General features: G+C 41.0%; 2 protein-coding genes across 9 annotated transcripts in view; one reads left to right on the forward strand and one right to left on the reverse strand.

Annotated features, from left to right (window-relative positions):
• The window catches only part of FBXO15 (F-box protein 15), a 93,881-nt gene extending 83,483 nt beyond the window's left edge, over positions 1-10,398 (reverse strand). The window contains exons 1-4 of one of the 8 annotated variants that reach the window (XM_064658059.1): positions 10,282-10,398; positions 6,508-6,627; positions 4,484-4,588; positions 30-272 (exon numbers count right to left, since the gene is read on the reverse strand). In XM_064658059.1, coding sequence (XP_064514129.1) covers positions 30-272; positions 4,484-4,588; positions 6,508-6,627; positions 10,282-10,382 — 569 coding nt within the window. In that variant the 5' untranslated portion in view covers positions 10,383-10,398. The other 7 variants (XM_064658036.1, XM_064658094.1, XM_064658085.1 and 4 more) reach the window with 7 other exon arrangements.
• A 75-nt stretch (positions 10,399-10,473) lies between these two features.
• Positions 10,474-16,337, forward strand: TIMM21 (translocase of inner mitochondrial membrane 21). Its single transcript, XM_064658123.1, has 6 exons — positions 10,474-10,968; positions 12,228-12,290; positions 12,390-12,487; positions 13,898-13,971; positions 15,756-15,861; positions 15,954-16,337. Exons 1-6 carry the CDS (start codon positions 10,695-10,697, stop codon positions 16,044-16,046), a joined length of 708 nt encoding a protein of 235 aa, XP_064514193.1. The 5' UTR covers positions 10,474-10,694; the 3' UTR covers positions 16,047-16,337.
• Positions 16,338-17,200: the final 863 nt, after the last annotated feature.

Consider the following 17,200-nt stretch of genomic DNA (forward strand, 5'->3'; position numbering starts at 1 on the left):
AACCACTTCTGTGACAAGGAATTGCTTACTTCATAGCTACTTTGTTTTTACACGGAAGACCTGTATAAGGATCTAGAGCTTTAGCAAGTCGCATTACTCTAGTTTTGACAGCAGCTGTTTGTTTCAAGATGTATTCTTTTTTCCAGTATCCAGGCTTTTTATCATGTAGAGCAGCACAGCCCAAGGGAACAGCTTCTGTTTGTTCAGACTTCATTTTCCAAGTTGTCCATTTTGGCTGCAAACAACTGGAATAGATTTTCAGCCAAATTCCACTGAAAATAAAAATAGAATAAAGAGGAAAACCACATAAATTTCAAGAATAGTCAATTTTTTGTACTCACATTTCAGCTATGCTTGAGCATAATGTTAGCAGAAAAATATGAAGTCCCAGATTATCAGCAAACTACATTTGATCTAAATCTAAGTTTCTAGAAGAGCAGTAACTGGAGCCTCCTAGCTATGAGTTAAGAAAATACAAGGGCACGGTTGCACATTTTTCCCCATTTTGACCTTCCAAAAGCCCACGTAAGGTCAGTTTCCATGGTGCAAACATGAAGGCTCAGGAATCCAAGGATGCTAGATGTCAGCATTTCTCATGGGCTTACTAGGCTATCTAAAAGACTGTGGAATCCCAGAACATATTTCTTGTTCTAGATTATACATACCAAATGAAATCCACTTAAAACTTTCTGCTCTACCATAGGGGGGGGGGAGAAAAAGTTATTCAGTTAAGTCTTACGATACTTCAATCAGGTTGATAAACATCTCAATTACATACACAGAAAATGTTTGACTAGTGCTCTAGAAAGTAGACTAATTGGATATTGAGAACTTCCCACTGTTTTATATCTCTCAATAGCACACCAGAGCATGTGGTTTTTAAAAAGCCTTCCTTCCCCTTACGCTGCTACTTCCTTCACAGATAGTCACTGAGCAGATTTAAAAATAAAAAAAAATGATAACACAAACAACAACAAAACAAACAGATCTGAGATAAAGCTATCATAAGGAAATTATGAAAAGGTAAGTCTTGTCTGTTTTCCTGAAAATATGGGATCCAGGACAAAGCTCAGACTCAGCAAGTGAAGTGAGAACTGATAAGGGTTAAGCAGTTACTTTTGAAAATTCCTCCCCAAAACAATGCATCCTTCTCACACAAAATCAGCTAGTGGAAAAAGTGGTTTAACAACTCTTACTCAACAAAGATAACTTGTACCCCTCAAGTTTCTCACACAACTGAAAGTGGGGTGGAGGAGGACAATTAGAATCACCTATGTTTGGTGGTACCAGTGTCACTTCAATCCCTTCTGCATTCTCTTTGGAAAACCTGACAGAAGACATGACCTTCTGAAGACAAAGAAACATGTGACAGAAATAATGGCTTCAGCTCTTCCATGTAAGGAAAACTATGAGGTCACATTTCCGCCCCTCATATCCCAGTATCTCTAGAACAGTTCATGGAATATTGAGTACAAGAAGTTACAAGAATTTAAACAACAATCTGTGAATAAAGGTTTCCAATAAGTTTTCTAATTCTGAAGTACTAGACACACAGTTTACATAACTGCACTAAAGAAAATTAATAGCAAGAGAAACAAATTCTCAAGAGACATTTTCTACCATTTATCAGCAAGATTACCTTTACCAGCCCTCACTTATCCCCAGGCAAACTTACATTAATACGGTTTGTAATGCATTTTCCCTCTCCTTGAAGTATTAAAGCATTCAAGGACTGAATCCATCCCACACTGCCTCCTACCCATCAAAACCATTCTCAATTTATCAGCTAAGAATAAGCCCCTACATGCTGAGAGGCTTGCATCTGGTTATTGATGCAAACATACTAAGGAATTTTGAAAAAACTTTCCAGCCTGCTGCTGTACAGATATATACAGAATGCTCCACTGTCATTTTTTGAGACAAAGCTGTTTAAAACACAAACCAATGAGCTTCCATGACTGGTAAAGGTGGGTTCACAGTCAACATGACCACCTGACTTTCGCTTCTACGAAATCGGGGCAGGGGAACATAAAGAACAATTCCACAAGTAAAACAAAGATTTAAGATACTTCTATTTTAAGACCAGAAAAAGCAACCAGGTTATTACATAGTATAAAACATTTCCAATAGAGGGAGAAAATTTTTATTTAATTCCAAAGCAGTTTAGGATTGTGGGGTAATGAAAACAGAGGAGAGATGTCCTTGACATATCATCATCAGGGGAAACTGAGCTGTGTATCATCTCACTGGTCTTAACCAGTTTAAATAGCCCAGTAAGATATCCTTATAACACTCTCCTGTTAACTAGAAACCCCTTTCCAAGAGAGACATCCTTTCTTTCACAGGGAGAGATACTCCACATCTGACTACATGATGCTGAAAAGACAGAGCTTAGTAGTAGGCATTTCCTGCATTTTGAAGGTTCAGGTTCAGGCAATATAGGTGACAGAAGACAGATTTGTCACCAATACCTAGCAGACTTGTCCTCACTCGCAGCTACATGTTGCTTCTTCCTTTTCCAAATAAGTGTTGTGCAAGGAGATGAGAAATCAGTTCAAGAAGCTCTAAAATTCAGTTAGGGCAGGGAGGCAGAGGAGAAAAAGAACGACTTGGAATTACAAGTGTTTAGGAAAGTATCACTGCCCCTTCAGTCTCAACTTCTGAAGAAGTCAGGGCAGATAAATCAAAAAGGTATCCAACCGGGAAGTACAGGTTTGCCTCTTTCACAGCAGAATACATGCACTTTTTGCCTCAAAATGTGAACTTAATCTCAAGGCCTCTTATTGGATGTTACTACAAGCCAAACAAAGCTCTTACTGCTAATCCAAACGCCAGAATCAGACACAGTTCGTCATCAATCATCAACTGACCACAAGAGCAAAAAGATTCTTCCCCCGTGCTCTGGTTTCTCACTTCTTACGCATGCACAATCTGCAGGTGATGAAAATCCACAGGCTTTCAGACAGATCATCTATGTGAGCTTCCCACAAGGCATGACAAGAAGGCTGGAAAAACAACATATGGGGCAAGGAGAGTGCAGAAAGGGGGCTCAGAAACATTTCCTTGTCTTGAACAGTTATACTGGAAGTCATCAACGCCAAGGAACTGTTCAAGCGCAGACATAACTTGAAGAGCCCAAAGACAAAGCACTGCATTAGGCAGCACAGACACATCATAATGAAAAACTGATGGTCCTGTTGCACAAAGGACAGCACTCTGTACATCCAGGACAGAAGAAAAAACCTAAAATAGATACTCTGCCTTGTGTTTACAAGATCAGATTTGTCAGAGAAATATGCAGGGACTTCAATTAAAACATCTGGTAATTCAGAACAAGATTTGAGGTCTCAAAAAGGTTCATGAAAATCCAGCAGGAAAATGACCTGGTCCCACTGAACCAGTCAATCTCCTAGATAAAGGAAGTAGCTCTTCCCCAAATTCCATTTGTGCACATACAGTAATCTCTGTCAAGATCAGAAAATGGAAACAGACATTGTTGAGATGGAGACAGATGAATCATCCTTTCCTTTAGAGCCACAATGGTTTTATCCTATCTTACTATCCTGAAGTGGAAAACACATACTAAGATACATAATTTGTCAACTATGCAATTTTTATCCATGCTTACCTGCTGACAGCTTCAAAACATAAATCTGGATTACAGTCTTCCCTTTAGATTAATCAGTTCTAAAGGTGTCAATGCCAATGTAAACCAATTCCCTGCACAAGTTTCAGCAAATAAGGGAGAAATGGATTCATACCAGACACAGCAACTTCCTATACAGGAAGACATTTTCTCACTCAAACAACACTAATGCAGCAGAATCCTAGGAAAAAAAGGATACCCAGACATCCCAATTATCATGTACCAACTCAGGTCTCTCCTCTCTATCCTTTCACAAAATTATCATGATACTGGTAGGAGCCATTCGTGAACTCTGTGTAAGCAATCGCTTACAAAAAATGTGTTGGTATTTATGTTCGTCTCTTTGTTTTCATGTAGAAGTCACCAAAATTTGACAGAAAGAGCAACAGATAAAACCTACTAGTGGATCATTTGATTAAATCAATCCCTTCGCAAAAACCTGATGAAAGACCTAATAAGTAGGACTTTAAAATTATGAAAGCCACTGGCTACATATCACTAAGGACTGCCCAGTTCAAAAAGCTTGTGCAGGTGCATGTGAATACAAACAAATATATGCAAATTTTACAACAAAACAAATGCAAATAGCAACATTTCAAAGCACTGTATTTAGTTTTCACTTCATAACTCCCACTAAACAACAGGGCTTGCACAGCTAGAATTCCATATAATACATTGTACTGCGGGCTATGAAGTATATTTGCAGCAGAGTAATTGCTCGTAGGTTCATGCATCAGTGCTCTGGCATCAGAGAAACTAAATTAAAAAGACTCATAACTCAGGTAACTCAACAGCTGCCTGACTGAGACCAACACCTATACCCTCCCTCTTCCTTACTTGTCATTAGCCAGATCATAGAAGAGTTTATTCACACAACCGACAGACAACAGGGACATAGCATCCAAATATGAAAATATCTTCAGCAGCATTTCTGATGGCATGCTGGAAAACAGGAGAAAGAAGAACACTGTTAGACTTGCCTGCAAATTCCAGAAATTACACAGGCAAAGAATTTTAAATTGAAACCAGAGCAAAACAAAAGAGGAGGAAACTATCAGCTTGTAAACACACAAATCAAAAATCACCTGAAGAGTTAACCCAGAGTTTGGGTTCTGATTTCACTCTCTTGTATATGGCATTTGCGTAAAACCATTCATCACAACTTTTTGAAGTGGCACAGAACAATTACATGAAAAGTTACTGGTCTGCATTTTCACTAACTTTATTAACTTTAACCCAGTTTGACATGACACTACCCCATTCAATCTCAGTTTCTTACTGCTGGTACCGCGATTTTAACATTTAGTCCACAACCACCAGTATTTGCCAAAGCTCCAGATATCTCTCCTCCTGACTGTGGCCTCAGCTCTCAGGATGCAACAGGACAGAAATGTCCCAGTCAAACAGTAAGATCATGCTCTACTTCATCATAATCTTCAAACAGCATGTGCTCGGAGTTCTCATGCAGTTTTCACCAGAAAAACATGAACTTTCACATAAGAGCCAAGTGGCATCTTGAGATCATTAAGGTTTCTGTGCATCTGGAAGGCTGCCTGAAATGCAAGTGGCAGTCTAAGCATGATAAGCTCAAGATACCCTGGAGATAAGCCACCATGATTTTATCATTAACAGACAGAAACCTCATACCCTTCAAGTAGCACCTCATAACTGCACAGAATTTAAAATACATGCATTTTATACTCTAATTTTTTGGAGCCTAGAGTATGGTCACATCAAAATCACCACTGAAAATACAAGGTGCTGTGAAAGTCAGTGCCCCAGCTGTGCCTCATCCTTTTACTACTGTGTCATTTACAACAGTTGTTGATTTATAATACTTTATTCCAAAAGCACAGGGCTGTCAAGGGTAGCACGATAATGCCAATACTCCAATGTTTGTATTAAACCTCGGAATCTTAGCTGTAATAACATTGAGGCAATGTGCCAAAACTTGCAACATGCCAAAATCTGCACGGTTATTATGCAAAATAACCCATAAACTGAAAGCCCAAAGTAGTGCATTTTTTCCAGAAAGAATTTAGAAGTGATCCCTTAAAAATATGCAAATTAAATAAAATAATACACTTGATCGAGAATTCTCAACAGCAGTTTTCACAACCATATTATTCTTTCTTTGAAGGAAGCTGAAAGGATTTTTTTTCCTTTTTTTTCTCTCATCTTTCACACCAGACTAACAGCATAAAGGCATTGAACTGGCCATCCAATGCAAAACAGAGAAATCTTACACAGGAAGCTACCAAATGAATAAAACAAAGAAAATTAATTAATCTTTCCGGTAAAATATTCTTAGATGGGGTTCTTTGTAAAAATGTAGCTAATTTTCAAAAAGAAAATTCAGGATTATATTGAAAGTGCCCTTTCATTGTTAAACAGGAAGGGAAACATTTACCTTTCAGCAAATATGCAACAGTCCCTTATTCCTCCCCCCTCATCCCACTCCACTATCCTCAGCCTCGCTATACAAAATAAAAACCAAGAATCAAGAGAAAAATACAAAGTTTAATTCCAAATTGGTTTTTATTGAAGTAATAAACCAACAATTTTTATTCTCAAAGAACAACACTGCCCATGACATCCAAAGGAGTTGCTGTAGGCTTCACATGACTTGGAAAAGCTACATATTTCATATGAACTTAGAAAAGGAGGCAAAGGACAATCATGACAGTAAATATTAGAAGGTGAATACAGGATCACGAAGCAGGCCAGGAAAGCAAATCTTTTCAACTCAGAACATTTGACATAGAAATCTTCAAAATATGAACATAATTACTGTAAGCAGTCAAAAGACAGCTTAGAGTCTGCAAGGGGTCGTCCGCTCTTACTCCTAAAGACATACTCACCTCTCAATGCACACCCTTGGTTTCCGTTTTAGAGCAGGCGTCAAATACAGACTTTTAATTCCAGCATTTACAGTTTCAGAACATTCCCCAGGCCTGGCAGCAAATGTCCTTAGCCTATTTCTAAGAAAGAAAAGCCATTAGGAGTCACATCTTCACAGAATGAAGAAATATGCATATTCCGCACACCTAGACGCAACATTTCAATCAAGGAAGGATTCAGGGAATACATCACATGGCCACTCATAATATCTGCTCACAGATTTGAACAATTATCACCATGTTAAAATACCTGACACCAGGAAGATGTCAGATTTGAACTCACAGCTGTCTCTCCTATGATTAATCTCAGTCAGAAGGGAGTAGTGTCACTCCACCAAACCAGTTTGAATCCAGTACAGATTTATTAGGGTTATACAGCTGCATCACTGTGGTCACCACAACCAAGCCCCACAGAGGTCTCTGCAGTGAGTCGAACTCACTGATTAATGTTCTGTTTTGCAACATTACTCCAGAGACATTTTTGAGCCATCCAACTTTGCTAAGCTATTAAAAGATACCAAATAAAACAATGCCTTGAACCTTTCTCAAAAACTTCTGAGGTTCAAAATTATTTCCTTGAACATACAACAGAATCATATTTGAAACAAATATCTCATTTCAGACCTTCTCCTGCTAAAGTATTCACAAATCTGAGAGATAAGTGGTAGTTCAACAGGCAAGATGGGTATCAATGTTTTTACAGTTCGTTAGCACATCACAATTTGGATAGAAATTGCTTTCTTTTATTCAAGAAAGCAAATATGCATAATTTTTTCACAAGTAAATTCTTAAAATCCAACTGGCCACATATTTTTCCAAGTTTTCTGATAGCAAGGACTTTGTAAGCTGTAATTATAAATACTACCATTAAAGCACATAGAAATATTGAGATTGAAACTCTATCTTAATCAAATCCTTGCACTTCATACCCACTAATGCCACCAAGCAGGCAGAGCTCCTCATTCACTGCATTTGTAATGTTTTAAATTCCCAGATGACTTTACACCATGTTGTCAAACAAGCTCTGGGTTTCTAGGCAACCAATCGATATTGGGGAAAAAAATTTTGAAGTATATGGGTACCGTGTACATTTAACACATGTTGTTCCTGATTTAGGATTGGTTTATGCTCAAAGAAAAATAAAAATAGAAAGCAAAGAACAACTCTGCTCTACACTGTCAACTGGACTATGTTAAAAAAAAAAAATCCAAGATGTTTTACTGAGAATTGTTATAACACAAAAAGACATACATATTTTAGCTTGGGTGCCAATTACTAACAGACTAACTAAACTAACTACTATAAAGAAATAAGCAGGTAACAAATACGACCTGGAGGTCAAGCAAATGTTTTACCCATGTATCAGGATCAAGAAGCACACTTAGATGATAAGGCACTAATAAACTTCATTTTTAAAGAACCATGAAAGGGATTTAGGGACAAAAGTCGTGTTCAACAGCAGCAGAGCTATCACTTCTGTATGTTCCAGGACAGCACAGCCGAAGCTATTCTGCCCTGAATCCATGCTGAAAGCATGGAGATAACTAGTTTAGGTATACTCTACAGAGACATAACTTCATAAACTCCAGGTACAGGAGTAATTTAGATAAGAAGCTGGGTCCTGGATTTTAAAATACACTTTATCTTCTACAGGCATAACCTGCATTGCCTGTATTCAATCCTTCCTGCTCATTTTAACCACTCCTTGCATCCCTCTCTTCTTCACCTCAGGAAGGAATATCTGAGGTAAGAGAAATGTTGCCTACACATGCCTTGAAAACTTCAATGTAATATATACCCCTTTTGTAAGCTTCAATTAAAAAAAAAAGTGCTGAACTTTCGCATCTTCCAAAACAAAAATACTCTTAAGGTGTGAACAACAGCAAATCCAACCCATAAACTATTTTTCAAGTACTGCGCGTGCTTAGATTTTAAATTAGTATTGACAAAGTACTTTTACGCCACATTGACAAAGCTTGGGCAGATAAGCACAAGTCAATGACAGCTGTTATGTCTCCTCTTTAGAGACTTCAAGAACAGCCGAGATGCTCTTACTCAGAGGCACAATAACTTCAGCTGCTTCTTCATTAGCTTTCAACTTGTGGGACTCAGTTTTGTACCAGTATTTTCATTTTCATACCCTATAGTACTTGCAATGTGATTCAGTTTTTTGATGGTCAGCAAACAAGCCTCTTTCAAGTAATGTATTTCAAATAATGTATATTAAAAGTAACGAAAGAAACGTGTCTCCTGTTCCAAATTTTAAAGCATACCTGGGGATAAACAGAAATTACAGTAATGCTTTGAATTTTTTTTTTCATCTAACAAATCCAAAGTCTTTTTACAAGATAATATGTGGGATAATATCTCACTCCATTTACAGATTAAAAAGAAAAAAAAATGGGGAATAAAACTGCGTACATAACCACAGCTCTTGCCGTGACAATTTCAGAGCTAGAAACCAGAGCCGTGGGACAGGTGGAAGGGGCTTCTCAGAGGAGCAATGGGTGTTGAGGGAAAAACAACAAACCACTCTGGCCAGGCAAGGTGAAGGAGGCCAAGCAGGCAGCCCTGGGCCGGCAGAGCCCCGCTCGACGCGCCCCTCGTTACCTGCCCCGGCCCGTCGCCATGGCCGCTGAGCCGCCCCAAAATGTCGGCTTCGCACCGCCAGCGGGGAGGGAGGGAGGGAGTGAGGGAGCGATGGTAGGAGGGGCGCTGTCTCCTCCCACGGGCCGCCGCGGGGCGGGACGGCGCTAGCCCGAAGAAGGCGGAGCCCGGGAGCGCAGCCTCGGGGGAGGCGGAAAGCTTTAAAGCCCGGGGCAGGCGCAGCGCCTGCTGCTGTGTCACCCCCTCCCCCCCCCGCCCCACGGTGAGCTCCGCGCCAGTCGTAGGAAGCCGGAGGGCGGTGTTCTCGGCGCTCGGAATCACAGGATCAATTGATTCCAACCTATGACCAAACACGACCATGTCAACTAGACCATGGCACTAAGTGCAACATCCAGTCTTTTCTTGAAGACTTGCAGGGACGGTGACTCCACCGCCTCCCTGGGTAGCCCATTTCAATGTCTAATCATCCTTTCTGTGAAGAAATTCTTCCTGATGTCCAACCTAAACGTCCACTTGCACAGCTGGAGATTATGTCCTCTTGTCCTATCACTGGCTGCCTGTGGAGGAAGAGGCCAACCCCACCTGGCTACAACCTCCTGTCAGGTAGTTGTGGAGAGCAATAAGGTTCCCCCTGAGCCTCCTCCAGACTAAACTACCCAGCTCCCTCAGCCTCTCCTCATAGAGCATGTGCTCCAGACCCTTCACCAGCTCTGTTGCCCTTCTCTGGACACACTCCAGCACCTCAATGTCCTTCCTGAACTGGGGGGCCCAGAACTGGACACAGTAACTCGACGTGAGCCTCATCGGTGCCAACTACAGAGGGAGAAAATCATTTCCCTAGTCCTGCTGGCTGCACTATTTCTGATTCAAGCCAGGATGGTATTGGCTTTTTTCACCACATGGCACACTGTTGGCTCTTTTCAGTCGCCTGACTAGCAACCCCAAATCATTTTCCGCCCCCAGCCTCTACCCCTGCCTGGGGTTGTTGTGTCCCGGGCACTTGTTGTAGGACACGGCACTTGGGTCTTGTTGAACGACATAACGTTGGTCTCTTCCGGTCTCCATTCGTGCAAACGTCAACTGCAGCGCTTTTACACACCTGTGTGTGCCAGACCAAGAAAAACATACATAAAAAGAACGCTCCGAGCAGCCTCCCCGAGCCCCCTTAAGCGAGACGGCGGCTCCCCCCACAGACGCGGTTGTGCTGTGGCTGCGGCGGCGCTGGGCATGGCGGGCGCTGTAGTGACCTCGCTGGGAGCCGCTCCCGGCGGCGGGCGGGAGAGGGAGCCCGCCCAAACTACCGCTCCCAGGGCTCGCCGCTGCCGCTCGCCGTCCCAAACATTTCCGCCGGGGCAATGGCGAGTGGCGGCTGTCGGCGGTAAAGGCTCAGTGGGGCTCCCGACCTGCCGCTCGGGGCGGGAGGCTGCCCTGGCTCTTCCCCGAGGGTCCCCCGGGAGAGCGCGGCGAGCGGCAGGAACTTTCCTTTCGGCTCGGCTGCCCCCACCGTGCCGCCGTGAAGCCGGCGGGGAGCCGTGCCCGGGATGCTGCCCGCCTCACTCGGGCGGACATGCCTGGGGAGGTGGCTGCTCGCCCCCCGCGGATGGGCGCTGCTGGGGACGGGGACCGGGGCGGGGATGGGAACCGCGTCCTGCCTGAGGTGGCGGCACCAGCCCCCGCTGCTGCTCCGGCCCGCCCGGCAAAGTATCGGGACGCAGGCGGGAGGGCTGAGAGCTGAAAAACCTGGCGAAAATAGCAAAGATGTGTCCGTGCAAAGGGCGCAGAACGAGGAAACGCTGCTGTCGGCTGCTCAGAAAGGTAAGGCGAGCGGCAGTCACAGTGAGGAGGATGCTGTGCGCTGCTCAGAGAGGCTGTTGCGGAGACAAGTTCGTGCTGCAGCTCTGGTTTTGTAGTCCCAAAACACAAGTATTTGAAAAAAACCCACAACACATCGAATCTCTGAAAACTACCAAGCCGGTTTCTTTTCACAGCGTACTGTTTGAGCAGTTGGTACCTTTCAGTGTATGCATAGCGCAACCAGAACAAAGTGTGGCTTCTTCCAAACAGCCTGTTGATTTAGTGTTCAGATCACGTCAGGGACATGCAGCCTGTCTCACGGCTGCTGAAACAAGTTCACCTCCAGCAAAAATGTTGCAGCTCTGTCTGTGATACTAGTTTCTTTATGGGGCTGCTGTCAAAGCTGTGTGTGTGATACTAGTTTCTTTATCGGACTGCCGTCACTTTGGATGGTGTCATTCACTTCAGTGAAAAGTGATTGCTACATAATTAGACTCAGAAATTCTAGGTGCTTTGAAATGGTTTATGAAAAATGCCTTCATCTGAGTAGGAGACTGCAGGAGAAATGATTATTAAAGTTTCCTCGGTAACTTGAGCTTAACTGAAAGGCACACATTATCACTTTAAAAGATTAGTAATCTCTTTTCAAGTTCTCAAAAAATATTTTGAAACAGAGAATCTCTTGTGACTTTTTTTGGAGTGTATACTTACAATTTTACTAATACTTTAGATCAAACCTGATAGATAAAAACTAAATCAGATAAACAGTAGTTAAAGATATTAATAAATAAAACACATATTTTGGTCTAATATTCCTCCTTTTTATTGTTCTCTTGATTAGTAATTAATAAAATCTGTTATTTTCAGAGTGTGCAATTTATAAACTTTTGTATTTTTACTTTTCCCATTCTGTGCATAACAATTGCAATGATTTTGGGTTTAGGTGCTAAATACCTCATTAGTTCTTAAAAAATGTAGCTCTCATGTACCCAAAAAGATAGCAGTAAGTGCTTTTTTTGGATCTTGAAATCATGTAGTAGGAAAAGAGTAAATAATAAGGCTTAACACAGAGATATAAACATGTCTTGTACAATATAAGAGATGTTCCATGGTCTCTTGCTTATAGTGATGAGACATTATGGAAACTGTTACTGGAATTTTTTCTCCTGCCAAAATGTTATTTGAGCTGCAGACTAATAGAAGAGCATTTACATAAGAAAGCTATGCAAGTTTTGTTATCCAAGGTTGTAACTTCTGTGTTGTTTTCTGTCTTATTTCAGTGAAAGAAGCTGGAAGAGACTTTACCTATTTTATTGTGGTGCTTGTTGGAATTGGTGTTACAGGTTATTTTTTATGATTACATTCTTTATCAGAAGACACTTTTTATAAATTCCGTCAGGTTTGGTAAGTTTTCATTCCATTTACTGTTATTTCTGTTACAGGTGGTTTGTTCTACGTGATTTTTAAAGAGCTATTCTCTTCTTCTAGTCCAAATAAGATCTATGGAGATGCCTTGGAGAAATGCAGATCTCATCCTCAGGTTGGTTTTTGGACTTTAGTCATAAGTTTGTGTTTCTCATTAGTTACTGTCTCTTTTCAAGTCAAAAGTTTTTGCAAGGAATCTCACAAGCCAAGCTATGGGAAAAGCCATGTGGTGCTTAGAAGATCTTCTGGTGCTTTTAACTGGCCAGAGGTGGGTCAGCTTCGAACTGTGTTAGGACAGGTCAATGCAAGCATTGAGCCTGCGTGAATTAGCCTGCTGGAAGCCAAGTGAGTGTGCCACAGCACAAAAACTGATGCAAATACAGTCTGCCCTTCAGAGCACGTGCTTGTGCCTACATGCAGAAAGTCTTACAGATGTACCTGAGTACCTGCTACATGTAGTACTTAAGGAGTTCTGCAGGCCACAGAAGCAACTGGTCCCTCTTAAGTTCTATAAATCTAGCCTGCTGCCTTTTCTCAGCACAGTTATTCTGTTGTGACACTTCACTATGGTTCTGTCATTCTGTGAAACACTGAAAAGATATATACCCAGAAATGTAAACTCTTCCTCCGGTTAGTCTTCCCGTGGCTAACAGGAAAAGAGATGCAGAACAGTCATGGGATCACACGGTCATCATAGCTAGATGTAAAGAAAAATCAATCTAAAACTAGATTCTAAAAACCACTACTTCAGGCAAAACAAGAAATGCATGCAATAGCTTTCAAAAAAGGTTGCTTCAGATGCCACTGAGGATAACCTAGAAATGAAGTGACAAGTTGTCACTAGAAAAAAAATGATGACTGCTTTGGAACAAGTTTGTAGAATTAAAACTTCTCGCCAGTACTTGCACAGTAAAATCTACCCTCCCTTTCTAACCAACTTTAAAGTAAGTTTAAAACTAGGTTAATCTGCTCTGGCGCTATAGATTTGAAAAAAACCCTGAATTTCTTCAGCAGTAGTGTTTTTTAGATAATGCGAAGGGGAATGCATTTGCATTTTAAACTTTGAAATATTCTCTTGGAGGAGACATGAACAAATATTTCATGCTTTTTTTTTCCTTTTTACACAAAATGTCGGTTTACACATCTTCATCTCAGAGGACAGTAAAAGATTAGCTCAGTTCCTTAGCGCGTGGTGCTGATAACACCAAGGTCACAGATTTGATACCCATAATGGGCCATTCACTTAAGAATTGGACTCAGTGATCCTCGTGGGTCTCTTTCAACTCAGAATATTCTGTGAAATGGAAGATATTAGTAGGATTTATTTTAAATGTTTGATATTTGACTGTAAAGGAGTGGAATACCGAGGAATTTTCCTTAACACTGTTTTCTTTCATAAACTCTTCTAGACTCAGAAAGGGCATTTTGTTAAAAGAAAATGCATTCCTAGCAGGGGTGTGAGCTGATACCGGAATATCCGTTTGTATGTGATACCTTCTGACAATTCTAGTCTCTTCTTTTGTAGGTAATTGGTGCTTTTGGTGACTCTATTAAAGGTTATGGGGAGGCAACAAGAAGAGGAAGACGACAGCATGTCAGGTACCCTTTGGTGTTTTCCCATACAGACAGTAGTTTTTGCACAGTAAAGACATTTTGGGTCACAAATTAGATCTATATTGAAGAACTGTATGTGACATACCCTGTCACTTCTGAGTGAACATACAAGTTTTTTGCACTACCTCTTGTGTGGCATATACCAGTAAGTACAATAAAATGCCAATTCTGAGTGCCTCAAAACAAGCAATGGTCATCATGGCAAACGTAGAGCTGGTCTCTCCAAAAACCAGGTGGAGTCTGAAGAGAGTAGTAAAGAGGCCTAGACATGCGTGTGGAGAACAGGAATCTGACTGAAGTTTACAGTCTGAAACTGTTCTGAGCTGGCTGCCCATTCCTTATATTGCTTTTTTTTCTTGAGGCCACATCTCTATTGTGTATTTAACAGAACATCTCTCACCTAAAGCTTTCATCAGTGTGTCTATTTATTACTCTCTTTTTGAGAAAAACAACAGAACTATTTCTTACAAAACATAAATCCTCTGTGCTTTGCCTTTATTGAGTTCTTTGACTGGAATATGTTCAATGAGGTTTCATATAGGATGAGACACATAACCCCCAATACACGAACCATAAAATCGAGGTTGGGGTTTTTTTGACTTTTACTAGTTGAAGTTTTATCTCTTCACCAGCCTCTGTGAAAAAGTGTTTAAAGCAGAGCTGCTAAATGAAATGAATATGGACAGACATTTTAAGCACCACTCTGTAAAATGAACTATGTAGATAAGTAAATGTATTATGAATCAGCTTTCCTGATTTTTCATTGCCATCATTTTGAATGTCTAGTATTTTAAATAAATTTTTGAGCTGAGAACTGTGTAAGATTGTAGAGTTTGCACCAGCAGTATAAGGATGACCTTCAATGTCTCAAAAATGTACAGGGATTTTTTTTGTGTATGAACACCTTAAATGTGAATTTACCACAGTAAGGCTCTTCATTCATCTTTGTTCTCTCTAACCCATCATGTCGCCTTAAACTGAATTCACAGTGTGTACCTGAGTATGACTGATGGAAATAAGAGCTTGGTAGAATGCAGCAGTTAGTAATTTCAGTAGGAAACATAATTTCACACCAGAACTCTCATTTGACCGTTAGCTTCTGAAAATGGTCACTTCAAAAGGAATGGGACCCTTCTATTTATCTAATACATGCACATAAACCAACTCCAGTCTAAATATCAGCATTTGGATTGTAGATCTGATATCAATGCCAGAGTTATACAACTTCAACAGAATAAAATTATTGCCAAACTAAGTAAAGCACGTAATTAACTGTTTTGATGTGATTTAATCAGCCCAGTACTTAAGTTGACAAAGCATGCTTTGTGTGTTTTGACTTGTTAACTTAGTTTAAGTGCCTAAAAAAAACCCTGGTAGTCTTGGTGATGTGGGCATCCTTTTCTAGGGGATGGCTCTGAATCCCAGGGTTCTTTAGAAGAAATACAAGGAAATTCCAGAGTCTTCAGCTACTGGATTGCTTTTGAGTTTTTAGGGGAGGATTGGGGTGAGAACATTTAAGCATTCCGTCTCTTAATCCTTAACAGCTAATTAGCTCTTCTAACTCCACTAGTCCTTAGGCACTCACAGTAAAGCTTGGGAAGAGCAGTAGAGAAGGAATCCATGGTAGCATAAGGACTCCATCGGAATACACTTTCTTACAAAATGAGTAAGCAACTCCTCTAAGTAAGTTTAAATTTGAAGTCTTAACTGGCATATAATATGTATCCTTGCTGGGTGGTTGGGTTTTTGTTTTGTTTTGCTGTTTTTAGTCACATTGAATACATAAAGGACGGATTGAAACATATGCGTTTGAAGTTCTATATTGAGGGCACTGAATCAGGGAAACAGGGAACAGTCCATGTGGAAGTCAAAGAGGTATGTACAATTGCTAAATATAGCTGGCAAGCTTAATCTTGAACTTAAACTGCCAAAGAGAAAAAAACAGCCTGAAATTGTTTTCCTTACAGAATCCTGAAACAGGAAGATTTGAGGTCCGCTACATAATTGTGGACGTTGACACCTATCCGAGAAGAACCATTGTCATAGAAGACAACAGATAGCCAACGATCAAAGTTGCTGCCTTGTCTCATTGAGTGCTGGATAATACTGGGGTAGCCAGTCTACAACGTGAATTGTTTGGTGTTCTTGATTGTGTCTCCCAGCTTTGGGGTTGTGTTACAGGAAGTAGCCTCTCAGGGCATCCATTAGGGACTTTTGGTAATAACAGATACAGGATTTAAAGTGAAAACAATGAAATATAGTAGAGCTATCATTTATGGCAGATAGTCTTGACATAGAAAAGCAATGGCTCATAATAAATTGATGCTGGATAATACTTCTGCGCACCCAAATACTGAGTCTTCCAAGTTTTTAGGTTTGGATGGGAAGTTTTTTGTCTTCCTTTGCTTGGATTTCCCACTACCACTGCAATAAAGAAAGTGGTATTTTAACTGTAGACAAACTCTACTGTTTTCATTCTGGATGCCTTTGTAGGTCAGAAGGTAAAATAAGAATGTTAGTGATGCAAAACGGATCTAGCCCAAAAGCATGTAAGGGTAGGAGGAGTGGAGGCACACAGCCATGATAAACAGCTGAAGATAAAGGCTTTAGTATTCATATCTTCTAAATAAATTAACACCACACAGAACATCAGCACCATATGCTCCTTCCAGTGTTTGCCATACATACGTGGTTGTAGCAAGGTGAGGCAGGCAAGTAGTGACAGGACAAGAGGAAATGGCCTCAAACAGTGCCAGAGGAGGTTTGGGTTGGACATCAGGAAAAATTTCTTCACTGAAAGGGTGGTCAGGCATTGAAACGGACTGCCCAGGGAGGCGGTGGAGCCACTGTCCCTGGAAGTGTTCAGGAAATACCTGGATGTGGCACTTAGTGCTGTGGTTTAGTTGACATAGTGGTGTTGGATCAAAGGTGTGATCTTGGGCATATTTTCCAATCTAATGATTCTGTGATTCAGTGAATATAGCAAGTCAGTCAGTCTACCCCCTCATGGGAAGGGGTGCAGAGCCCTTTCAGGATGCTTTCAGTCGTCCCTCTTTGCTGAAGTTGCGTTACAAACCTTGTCATGGTTGTCTAAAAGTCAGTCATAGACAAGGGGAACTGTAGTACTTGACAGTCGCTTTTTCTCTTGGCCACCTCCCTCAGGATCGTCACCCCCACAGAGAAAAGAGAGAAAGACCCCAGTATCTATAATTAA

Source organism: Pseudopipra pipra, chromosome 1 (genome assembly GCF_036250125.1).
Source record: "Pseudopipra pipra isolate bDixPip1 chromosome 1, bDixPip1.hap1, whole genome shotgun sequence".
In the NCBI taxonomy this organism is placed as follows: Eukaryota; Metazoa; Chordata; class Aves; order Passeriformes; family Pipridae; genus Pseudopipra; species Pseudopipra pipra.